This window comes from Anser anser, assembly GCF_964211835.1.
Source record: "Anser anser genome assembly, chromosome: 16".
Taxonomy (NCBI): Eukaryota; Metazoa; Chordata; class Aves; order Anseriformes; family Anatidae; genus Anser; species Anser anser.
In genome coordinates, this window is record NC_139737.1 from 3165234 (window position 1) to 3177727 (window position 12494).

General features: G+C 43.4%; 1 protein-coding gene across 1 annotated transcript in view; it reads right to left on the bottom strand.

Moving 5' to 3' along the window:
- COL9A3 (collagen type IX alpha 3 chain) overlaps positions 1–12494 on the bottom strand; it is a 37299-nt gene that overhangs the window by 22330 nt on the left and 2475 nt on the right. The window contains exons 2-9 of the mRNA XM_083802143.1: positions 12255–12323; positions 8614–8649; positions 7916–7987; positions 7079–7132; positions 3204–3239; positions 1864–1887; positions 1294–1347; positions 575–628 (exon numbers count right to left, since the gene is read on the bottom strand). Coding sequence (XP_083658269.1) covers positions 575–628; positions 1294–1347; positions 1864–1887; positions 3204–3239; positions 7079–7132; positions 7916–7987; positions 8614–8649; positions 12255–12323 — 399 coding nt within the window. The remainder of the gene's footprint in view (positions 1–574; positions 629–1293; positions 1348–1863; positions 1888–3203; positions 3240–7078; positions 7133–7915; positions 7988–8613; positions 8650–12254; positions 12324–12494) is intronic.

A 12494-nucleotide genomic window follows, 5' to 3' on the forward strand; every position in this document is an offset into this window, starting at 1 on the left:
CTGAAGGACACGGGAAACTAGGCTGCAAATGCTGCCCAGATGGCTGAATGTCTGTCCAGAGCCCAGCATCGTTAGCACAGTGGGACTACACAATACCAATCTAGGATAGCAATTTACAAGCTAACTAGACGTAGATACTACTAAACTGGCAGATACATGACCTTTTAAGAGTGTGGAATAGGTCACTACATTAGATGTGGTCCCAGGACCTGATATTTTGAGAGGAGGGAAGGATAAATTCCATATTGATTCAAGCAACCATATAAATTTTACTTGAGAAAACAAAAAAGCCACCCTGTGATCTCTCTATGTCATAAAGCCTGGACATCAGTGGGTTCCTCCACCCCTTACAGAACAAATAATACACAGGAGATAATCCACACACCAAAGTGCAGCCAGTGAGAAGTCACTGCTCTCCTTGAGGCTCAGTGTTTAAAGACTGCTGAAACTTAGCCCGGAGAGGGAGTGCTCATGGCAATTTCAGCAAATGAAACACGCACTTGCTGGCAGCAAGATGAAAATTTCGGATTCCCCATGGGAAGTTTCTCATATTTATTTACAAGTCTCAACTTACGGGAGGTCCGGGTGGTCCAGGAGGCCCTGGGAATCCTGGCAGACCATAAGGTCCCTAAAAAAAGAGAAAAAGAGAAAGAATTTATTTTCTTAAACATTTAGATGAAAATGTGAAAGAAGAGGAAGGGTAGCTACCAAATACCGTTGCACATTTGTGAATGTGAGGCAAGATATTTCTATTGGACTACATTGCACCCTTCGGTCTGCAGAGGCTTCCACAGCCGTGAAGAGAATAGCAGATGCAAGCATAGGGAGTAGGATGGAAGAACATATTGTGTACCTACATCCCAGCTTCTACTGTCTCTGTACCTCTCCAGTGGAGCTGTGAGCATACAAAAATGATGGTATGCTTCTGCAGAATGGGCTCCCTCAGACCAGACCCACTCTGCTCAATAGCTTCTTACTGAGGATGCTGAAAGCACACGCCAGTGGTGACTGACCTCTGTTCTCATGACATTGGCTGCTCTTTTGTTGTTACTCATCGCTGATAAAAGAAGACAGGGCTGCAAGCAGCTGCGTGTCTTTGGCAAGGCACTGGTTGACTGGAGTGACACTGCACAGGCTCGTACAAGGAATAGCATCGCCCGTGGGCATACACAGAGCTTGCAATGCCTCATGCTTCATGCTTCCAGAACAGCGAAAGAAACCCGAAATGAACCTTATTCCTCTGTGTTTGCGGTATGTTCAGTGAACGGGGATCAAATGGTAGGAGAAACTCACGGGAGGACCCCGAAATCCATTTCCACCTGGAAGCCCACTGGGTCCTGGAGGTCCCTGTTGAACAGAGAAAAAAGCCTTACAACCTTGGTGACCTCACAGCTGCCAAAGCCCAGCAAACAGTCTGGCTGTATTCATTTTTCTAATCCCCCAGAGGAGCCCACACCCAGACAACTGGTTTGCCAATGCACATCTTTCTTCTTGCTCCACCTTTCCATGGGGCATGCTATTGTCATTGTCATGCGTTGACAGCATCTATCCCCACTGACTCACAGCAGCTCTGAGCCACCCCAGCAGAACAAAAGCTGCTCCAGAAAAGGCCACTTCCAGCAATCACAAGGCTGCTCTGCCTTGAATTAACATCAGTGGCCAGCTGCCTTGAGGTTAAGGTACACATACCAAGTCCACAAGGCTGGCAACATGCACAACTTCATATACTGCTGCCCAGCACAAGAAAGGAACCCAAGACTTGGGATGGGTTTTTAACATTCATATTTAAAAAAAATCAGAGCATCCAATAAAGCTAGTATAGTAATTTAAATCTCTTTTTTGAAAAATAGACTCATTACTTACTGGAGGTCCTGGTAGTCCTTTGCCCTGGAAAGGATATTTGAAACAGTAAAAGATCACTTAGAAACTGAACATATGGGAAGAAGACCAGCATCTGAGAAAGTGCTTCTTAATTTTTTTTTCCTTTCAGATTTCACAGTGCTCTCCTGCCCCCCAGTTATTGTAATTTGCAATCAGAGCATAGCTAAAGTCTTAATGTATCCTTTTGTTACCTCTAATAATTTGTATTCCCTTTACATCCTTGTTACCTATGAGACATCTATAAAGAAAGCCACATACGGTGACATGATAGTGGGACTCAGACATTTCTGAGGATAGCATTCTAGTTCATTTATCTGCTTTCCCTGTTTTCATGCATTTTTTTTGTTTCCGGAGACCTCATCTCAACTGACACCCGCCAGAAGTCCTGCAATGCAAGATCCATGTGTGGTGACAAGGAAGAGGGCTACTGAGTCGGCCGTGGACATCTAACAAAATAGATGCCTGGACGTGTTGTGCCACCACACCGGTGAAGGACTTGTGAGGCTTTCCCTCCTGCTCTGTTCCTGTGCCTGGAGAGCACATTTACATTAGTAAGAAACATGATGTAGTAACATCTGCTCATGGCAGCAAAGGAATGTGAGTATTTGAATCAGAATAGCAAGCTCTGCAATTGAGCTCAGCTTCATGAAGAAACAGGGCTGTTAATAATTGTTGGAGAAGACTGGTAGCTTGTTTAGCATTAATTGAAGATCTTTTTAGATGCAATACTAAAAAAAGATTTATCAGAGCAGTTGTATTCAGAAATCCTTAGGCTTGATGTTGAATGTGGACATTCAGTCATCGTTTGATTTGATGGAAAGTACTTAAGTGGGCTTTCTTTACAGAGACATCCATTCTGGTCATTACGAACCTAGCATGATTCTTCTATTATTCCATCAATACAGACATCAAAGACTAAATGTGACTTGCCAATAGCTAATGAGATGTTTAACAAAGCAACATGGATTTCAAAATGAGCATAGAATGACTAGTAATGTCTGTGCAGCCAAATAGCTTAATACACAAAACAGTCTATTCCTTTTTCTTACACAGCACAAAAGACGTCTTCTAATAGAAGGAAGGTTTGATATGCAAGTCTTTATCCCAAGCTAGGTTGCTTTGTAACATCTCAGAGACTAAGAGCAGGCCCTGTGTTACCAGAGCAGCTCAAGCATACATATTTAAATACTTAAACAATATTTTCACTCATTCAGGTTTTGATCTCTTTGTTTGGGATACAAGGCTTCCCATATTCTCTCGGTGCAGGTTCAGGCATGGTCCCACACACCACCTCTACATATGCAGTTCCAGGAGTTACTTACAGCTTGTCCAGGCGGCCCGGCAGGTCCTAATGCACCCTACAGGAATAAAACAACAGACTGCAAATTAGCAGGTCAATCAGAAATAAAACCCAAACTTCCATTTGATAAGACACCAGTGCCTGCTCTGCTTGCCAATACTCTCTGCTTGGAAACTCCAGCAGTGTCTTAGAGAAACAGTACACAACTGGAGATGCTCAGCTGCATTAAATAATATAAGGACAGAAACTTTTGGATAATGATTCTGTCATTCCCAATTAATTACTCGATGGAACAACATTGTAAGATAGTAGGGATGGATGCTCCAAACTGGCCCCAACAACTTGCTTTGCTATTTGCAGGATGAGAGAGAATAGGGGTTAAAACATGAGCTGCTCCTAAAAGACTAAACAGACACCTCTGCAAGTCGCAGCAGGCCTCAGATGAGCCTCCATGAATATCTAAACATTCATAAACTGAATTTAATTAATTGGAAATATTCCCATTCACAGTACTTTCATGATGTAGATACAGTGACTGAATTATCTGGAATTATTTGCAAGATTTGATTTGTTCTAGTGAATTTTATTAATTCATACATTTCCCCTCAGTCTTGGCAGCTTCTGCCTTTTCACTAGTTTCCTTGGCAAATCTCAAATCTCTTTTCCCATTTGCATTCTTCCTCTTTAGCTTGACTAGAGTTTGGTGATATTAAGTCTTAGACCAGAATTAAGTAATTCTTGAAATTGCTAAATTCCTGCTTAACTGAAGACAATAAGACAGCCAGAACTCCTTAATCCCTTTGGTGCACCACAAAGCCTTCCTCAGCCTCTCACCTGCTGGATTGACCAAATCTGTTTTCCAAAAGTTCTCAAAATGCTCTACCAAAAACATCCTGAGAACAATTTCCTGAGCTGGAAATAAACCGTATCTATCCCTAGGGCCACAAGAGCAAGGCAGATGGGCAGAGCTGGAAAGTATCCCGACACACTGTCGATTCCAGTGATGACTCCGGCCCTTTCCTAATTGTGCACACCAAATGAGATTAGAAACGTTTTCCCTTGTTAAGTCTAAAGAGAAAGATACCGAGGACCCAACTGCCTCATTAAGAATAGTCTCGTGGGGAAAGAACGATAATCCAATAAAAATCAACTCTGTTAAAAATGTCAGCTCATTCATTTTTCTCACTGCAAGTTACTCTGGTTTTCTTCCAGTCACTTTTATCTTTAGGCTGAAGTCTTTATAACTACTGATGCCTACGGGACACGCTGAGACCTCTTCCTGTAAAAACACAGAATTCCCAGCACCTACTGGTTTTCACCCTAATCCTGCACTCCCCACCCCAAAACAGCTGCATTACTCCCTTTTGCTTTGGCCCACGTGCCAAAAGGTTGGCAGTGTACCCAAAGTGCCAAGTGTTGGCACTTTGCTGTCCTTAATTTTGATATTTTTAGGTTGTAGGGTGGAACATTCAGCAGTGAAAAGTTTTGGTGCAATAACAGATCACTGCGTCCCTGAGCAAGCTGATGTGACTCCATTAAATTTAAATGAGAAACTCTAATTTACACCTCTGTTTTAATAACAGTCTGACTCAACTCATTCTCCTGATAACAATGTTCTTTCTCTTTTGATTAGAAAACAATCTTACCATAATTTTCCACTTTAATATGTTTTATGAATATACAACTATTGAGCACAGGAAATACTTGATTAATATGGCATTACGAATTCATAAATAAATATGAGTAATTATGTGATTCTAGAGCACCAGCACTGTCAATTGCTTAGAAAACCACTGATTTGTTGATGTTTTCCTCGTTGCTCTTAGTGTAAAGCATCAAACTTCAAAATGGCTTTTGAAAACTTTCCAATGAAAGCCATCAGGGTCTAGCAGTGAGGTTAAAACCCAGCTCATTCAAACAAAACAAAACACCAAAAAACCAAATAGGCCTGATCTGATCAGTCTGTAAACAGCACCATGAGAAAAGCTAATGCATGCTGTGAACGACAGGAATATTAAAGATAAAAGCCATTTTGTTATGCCAGCTGCACAATACTTTGTCCCTGGACAGATATGAATCATTGCTGGACTGAAATGTGGTATGCAAAGGAAAGGAAATGTTTAGCAATAATATATTACTAAAAACTGTCTTCTAGGAGCCCACTTCCATATGCCAAACACCTTCTGTCCCCTTCTGTCTCCAACTCAGAAATACATACTTATTCAGAAGAAGTCATAGTGTTAAGTGTGAATTCAATCCCACAACAGTCAGTAGACACCTGCTTATTTCAGCAATTCCTGCAAGACCTAAATATGTTCTTAAACTTGGGCAGAAGAAAGTCATTCAGAATAATGATTCTGCCCTTTTAGGGTGCTAGAGCTTTTAGAGCTTCTTTTCTTTTTCCAGGCTTTTATTAGACCAATTAAAACAATTTTCCAGATGGACCATTGACCTTGAAAAGCTCCCATAAATGACAAGTCCCAAATTTGCCCCATGCTGACAGATTGAGTTACAGGACAAGGGAAAGCATGTCAAATCAGAGCACACAGTTACATTAACACTGTGTGCTAAAGCAGCGTTTGTGTGCTTTCACTAAATAGCTGAAGAGGAAGTTCTTGTGCCCAGAAATTATCTGCTTCTTTACCCTGCAAACTAGGAGTTTGTGTGCTAAAGTGGGCATGGGCAGTTATTACCACCGAACATGAAACAAGGGCACAAAACTCCTCAGTTTTCTGTGTGTGGTCCCGAATCATTCTGTTTCAAAAATCAAAGATCAGTTCCCAGAAGATACTGGACTCTTGCCACAGGCAGTCTGAGGTGTCGGGATTTGGCAGCCCTGGATCTCTGGGAGGAAAGGTGGGCCTAAGGAGAAGTGCAGGAGATGGGTTTCAGCGCAGTGCTGACGGGTGGAGGCTCAGAGCTGTGACCAAGATGTTTGGGTTTGACTTCCCCAGTGGCCAAGCAAACAGCCTTGCACATGGGAAAGGAAGCAGAGTGTATCAAAGATACGTGGCTCTACCACTCGTTTCTTCAACTAAATAAGACAATTTTACAGTTTTAAACTTTGGGTGACTCCCCTGGGGAAAAAAATAGATGATTGTCAGCCCATCGCTACAGCCCCAAGTTCAAGAGGATGGTGGACCAGCTCTGGATGCAACCCTCATCTCTCTGCACTGGGAGACAAGCAGATAGCCGTGCTGGATAACACCTGGGCTGAATGGCTCACTTCTGTTTTGTTCTTAGTGTCATAATGGAGGCCTAAGTGTCTTCCTTGTAATGTCCCGTTGTAGGTGATCTGAAGGACATCTTTAGCATCTCAGGCAGTCAGTTTGTCTCTGGGGTGTCCCCTCAGCAGAGCTGTAATGTGCAGGAAGCAAGCAAAACCTCTTCTTGCTATGCTGGCTAGGGAAGTCTGTGCCAAAGCAACTAATAATGCCAACCGTACGGACAGCCCCAGAATTAATGAAAGGTAAAAGTTTAAACAGTAACCCACAGCAGCAGTTACTATAATCATAACAGAGCTGCATACTCAGAATGAAAATAAAGGCCAGAATAGCTTCACTTTGATAAGCTTCTTAATCAAGTCTATTGACTGCTTCAAGGAACTTTTTAGATGCTCAAAATACTACAAGAGCTGCTCTGCATTAGTATTCCCACCCGGGCTATCCAAGCACATTCAAACCCATGTGAAAGAAAGATGGCTATCATGCCCTGCCTAGAGAAAAGCCATCTGGGGCTTCCTTTCAAGGGTCCAAGCATTCTGCGAGGGTTTACAGATAAACAAGCCACTGTCATCAACACTCAAAAGTCACCAATTCACAAAGGAATTAGAAGTCATCAACACAGGCAATGACAATGTTTCATTTAAAGGGACTTGAGATCTACTGTGGTACTCACACGGTCTCCTGGAGGCCCATTTGGGCCAGGTGGGCCATCAGTTCCTGTTAAACCCTGTGGAAATGAAAGAAAATGTCAAGGTGGAGAAGCACAGTGATAAGAGCTGTAGCAAATCCCTGTCACTATCACAAATCACCCATATGCCAAGCTCTCAGCAAAGCCTAACCACTTTATTTCTCTCTGTAATTAAGCACAAGGGAGAGGACTAGAAGCCAATTATCTGTACCTTTCCCTACGCATTTTAAGTGTGGATCAACACTACCAAGTGCTCTTGTTACTGGAGTTTATTGAGCTGTTGTCCTTCAGCTTAGCCGTGGAAGCTGCCTAAATGCTTCCTCCCAGCCAGAAGTAAAAGAAAGTGTACTAAAACCTCACCCATAGTCAGTTACCATGGCAGTAAGTTGGTAAGCTGTGAAAATTTCACTGTGTGCAGTCACCTGTCCAGATTTTTAGGGAAAAATCCAGGGCAGTGACCAGCAGACCTCAAACCAATAAGCAAGACTGGATTTCTAAAATCAGGCTCAATGATTTCACTCCAGAAATGCCATCAAAAACCCATATTTCTACAGAACAGCCCAGTGCACCTCTGAAGAACTCCAATATTTCATTGTAACTGTGCCATCCTAGCAGTTATATATCTCTAAATTGTTCTCGTGCTACTTATTTCAACCTAGAGACGCTTTCAACTCTTAACATTTCTCCTGATACATAAGATATGTAGACCTAGTACCCACTTTGCTTCTCCAGTAGACACAGAGAAAGTTGACGAGACACTTTAGGACAACATCTGTGCCTATATGAAATATTTACACTAAGAGAAGGTGACAAAATACTCACATCTACTCCAGGAAGGCCAGGCAATCCAGCTTCACCAGCTGCTCCAGGTTTTCCTGGTGCACCCTTTGGCCCCTGAATCAGAGAACAGGCAATTCTTATCGCAACAGAAAGATAGCATATATTGATAAAGATTACGATATGGAAGTTCATTTATTCATGTCTTAATCTTACACCAAATAACATGGAAAGATTTCTCCAGAGAGGCGAAACTTGTCATGAATCCATATCCAAATCCTAAATGCATTTCAGTGCTTTGGCTCAGGTCTCTGCAACCCTATTAATCATTTACACATACAGTTGTCCTTAAGCTGTTCCTAGTAGAGAGGTAGAAAGGGATGGGACACAGGGCCCAAAGCAAAGAGCTGTGGCGCATGGCACACCTTTCAGCATCACTTGACAGATCGAGGAGCTAAAGCAGATTCAAAACGATGCCAAAAATAACCACACATATACAGCTAGGCACCAGTTTTTGTTATACTGGTGATGAGTGAGCTTTATTTCAGGCACATCCTCCTCTAGCAATGAAGCAGGAGAATGTGCTTGTCCTCAGGACCAGTGCTGAGTACCTCTGCTCCTATGCATCCCTTATGGAAATTCTGCTGCAGCTGAAGAGGAAAGCAAACCACTAAGTCTTAACTCTTGTGCGGTACTACTCCTTAAAAGGATGAATGAGATGATATCAACCAGATAATACTTACTGGTGGGCCTGGCAAACCAGGAGGGCCCGGCTCGCCCTAAACAAAAGAGAAAAGACGTCAGTATTAGCGATGAACCTCTCCTTTCTGATGACTTCTTGCAACTGTGGTGCTCCCAACTGTGCACAATCTCTCCCTTCATGCCTGCTCCAACCTTTACCACACTCAGTGTGATAAAGGTGATGTTCTGGACCCTGTCACCTCCTAGAGCAGGATGAACCTGGATAGCCTTTTCCACATCTACAATAGCAGATTAGTGAGACCCACATCCCCAGTTACTAACCGAGCCAGGCTAGAAATAACACCACCCCCACTGGAGGGCTGATAATTAGAAGTTAAAAGGCAGTAAGCAAAGTCGTGGAATTTATAGCAGGTTTCTGCATTTACTGTGTTGGCAGCTGTGAAGTCTGTGGGCTCTCCACAAGACTGGCTGCCTTGATTTGCTCAGGCAAGGATTTACTCACTGTGTTGGTAACTGATCAATGCTCAGACCAGAGGGCCACCGCACAGAGGGAATGTTGTCCTCTGGCTTGATGAAGAAACTCTTTTGCTGTCCATTACCCACAGGCTTTCCATAAATAGCTATCATGATCGTAGGTTGGGAAGGTGCCTTGCCAAGGAAATGAAAGGAGCACTTCTTTTGCAATGAATGGTTTGTAACAGCAGCTAGAAATGGCAGCATAGGTGGTTCGCCCCCTCCTTCACCACGTTACATTTCCAGCCCTTTGCATTTTTCCTCGCTGATGTGATGGCAATCCATACAGCGAGGTCACAGCATTAGCAAATGCTGTTTGGGACCATCTTAAACCTTGATCCTGCCGTCGTGGACCCCTGCAGTACTCGGCAGGAGCCCCAGAACTTCAGTCAAATGAATCAAAAGCCTAATAAGTGTTTATACCCCAAATGCCGCATCACTGGGAATTAGAGGCAAAGACTGTCGGCAAAAGGAAGCGTTCCCCTGGGTGCTTGGGAAGGAAGTTTACTCTTTCTTAGCAAGTTTGTATAAAGTCAAGCCAGGAGATGAAAATTGGAAAAAAATAAAGCTTGATTTTTCAAAAGTGACAATTGCTTATTAGCAATTTGGAGAATTACATTCTCAGAAATAATTCACAGGAACTCGTCGCTAATTCTTTTGATCACAACAAGCTGTTTCTATTCTTGGGAGGGAGAGATTTTGCTTGTGAAGCATGTTAAAGGCTATAATTATAAAAGATTTCATGTTGCAGCTCCTACCGAAAGGCAGGAACGAAAGCAGCAGCTTCTAGAAATTGTTCTTATGGGGTTCATCCAAGGTTTGTTCAGAGAGCTCCTGAATAATTCAGCTGTGTGTTATGCACCACTTAACGGCTCAAGGCCCATGGTAAGGGACTGCTGAGCACCTCAGCAGCATTTATCAATCTCAAAGACCATTCAGTGACTCTTCCCACACAGCATTCATCCAAAGCCATCTGTGAAGACAATCCATCTGGAGTGGCTTACAGAATATAGAAAATTTGCATTGATAAGATCCAGAAGAGTTCTGACTCTTAAAAAAAAAAAAAAAAAAAAAAAAGCTCACCACTAGTGGTTTCATTCTTTGCAGTGGTAGAATTGACATTACTGCTTGGGCTCCACTTGTTCCTCTCCATTCAGCGCTGGATTATATATGGTGTAGTTTTTTGGAAGGTACTGCCACAAAAACAGTATCCCTCAAAGAAGAAGGCTGCCTGAATGTGCTCAACGCTAGCCACAGCTCTGAATCTCTTCTCCTGTGTAATTCCTTACAGGTCTAAATGTCTGACTGAACTGCAGAAACTGTCCCTGAACAGCTCACACCAACAGGGCACCTGAACTGACCTACCTCTGTAGGAGGGATGTAGTTTGGGTCTGTTCAAATGGCAGACCATTCCCATGGAGTCCAAAATCTGAGTCTTAAATACTTTACTCAGCAGTTTGATTTATTAGGAGTAGGTTCTTCACAATAATTAGGTGTTTGATCCTTTCCCACAGAGAGCTTTCCAAAGCTTTAGCAGTGGATAAAAAGGTGTAGATTCACGTTACCAACATTTCCCTGGGTTCCTGTTTCCAAAAGCAGTCAGAAGTAATATTGATGCAGTTCCAGAAGAAGATGTAAATATTCTGTAGAAAAGAGCACCTGAACAACACAATCATGGGGATTTGTCTCTTTCCAACTGCTGTTACCTAGAAGTTGGTCACAACCTGAAGTCTGAAGGGCTTCATCCCTCCCATTATTCATCTTTTTCCCTCGGTATACAAAACCAGCCACCCTGTCCTGAAGTCCGCTGGCCACACTGATGTCCTGCTGCAGTGACTCCACAGGCTCCCTGCAGCTAATGGGAACGTGAATCCTTTGCCCTCCTCCGGGGTGTCCCCTTAGGCTTTTTATCATGAAAAACAGTGGAGAGAAACTGTTGAGGTACCACATCTGAACTACTACGAAACCGGAGTGAGATTTTCAGAAAAAATATCTCCTTTAGTTGAAAGGACACTTCAGAGGGAATAGCTGCAAATCAGCGGTTTTCCCTTCAGCCCAGCCTTGCTCACACAGCCCCCATGAAAGCTCACCACTGCAGACAAAAAAGCTCCTTGTTCACCATTTACCGGGGAGCTAATATATCTTTTTTTACCTTCTTATCCAAAAGAAAATGACCTGCATGGAATGAATAGAATTTTTCAAGGCTGCCTAAAGGCCCAAGTGCAAGAAACTTATTTCGGATGAACTTTTAAAAAAACAAACTCTGCTGTAGTCCATAAGCAGCTTATGGAGACGAGCGCTACTCAAACTGAATAACAAGATGGAAATCTGGTCTTTTGTAACTGATATGTTGAAGATTCATCTGATGCCCTTATCCATTGCCAGCTACAGAACACAATACAGTTCTTCTCCAACAGATGCACAGAACCTCTATGGAAAAATCAATTAAAAGTAACAAGCCAAGGCTTTTTTTTTTCCTCCAGTAACTCCTGTGGTACAGTCTTCTACCTATGCAGGTCATTATCATCTAAGGAACTGCCTGCTGAAATAAAAGTTTCATTTGCTGTTTGGGCCACTAAAGGCAACTCATATCTGGAAACACGAGAGTCAGATTCTGACCTCTCGAATGTCAACATAAATTAGCCACAGCCACACTGACACTGCTGAAATAAAACCAATACAAGTAAGAGCAGTGCCCGTATTAAGAGTTTCTTCAGGCTCTCCAGAAATATGGTCACTCTGAAATATCACATAAACCTCTCTCAGAACTACAGAACGTGCAGTAACACTGGTGCACGTTGTACCTGTGCACACAACCTTCCGTATTTTGTTCCCCCTCCTTCCTACACAGGGAAAGAGAAATATGCAGCTCTGCAGGCATGGTTGTGAATCCCTTGCATACACTCGGATTGTCCTTAACTCTCTCAAAACAGGGGATTGATCCTGCAAAGACAGTGAGGCCGCTCAGCACCACTGTTCACCATTCTGACCCTTGCAGAACAAGGTCTCTTGCAGGTGGGCTGGTTCTCCAGGTCCATCTACCTGTGACGGATGGCCCAAAGGCTGGGGCTCTGAAGGACAAGAAGCCCTTCTCTGTTCAGCTCGCTCTGCTCTGCTCCACCCCTCGCCCACCCTCAGCTGAGCCTGCCCTCTGCCGCATGGCACTCACGTCTATGCCGTCCTTGCCAGATGGTCCAGGGGGTCCTCGGGGTCCAGGAGGGCCTTGTGGTCCTACTCTCTGAAAGGATTGGGGGGGTGAAGAGAAAGAGAAGAGTATTTTTGCATCAGAAGAAACGTACAGACTAAATCAGAAAGCGATGTCTGAGTCCCACAGCCACCCCATCCCGCAGGGTCCCCCCACCATCCCGGGTGGACTTGGAGGAGCTCAGGACCAGAACAAGGCTCTTTA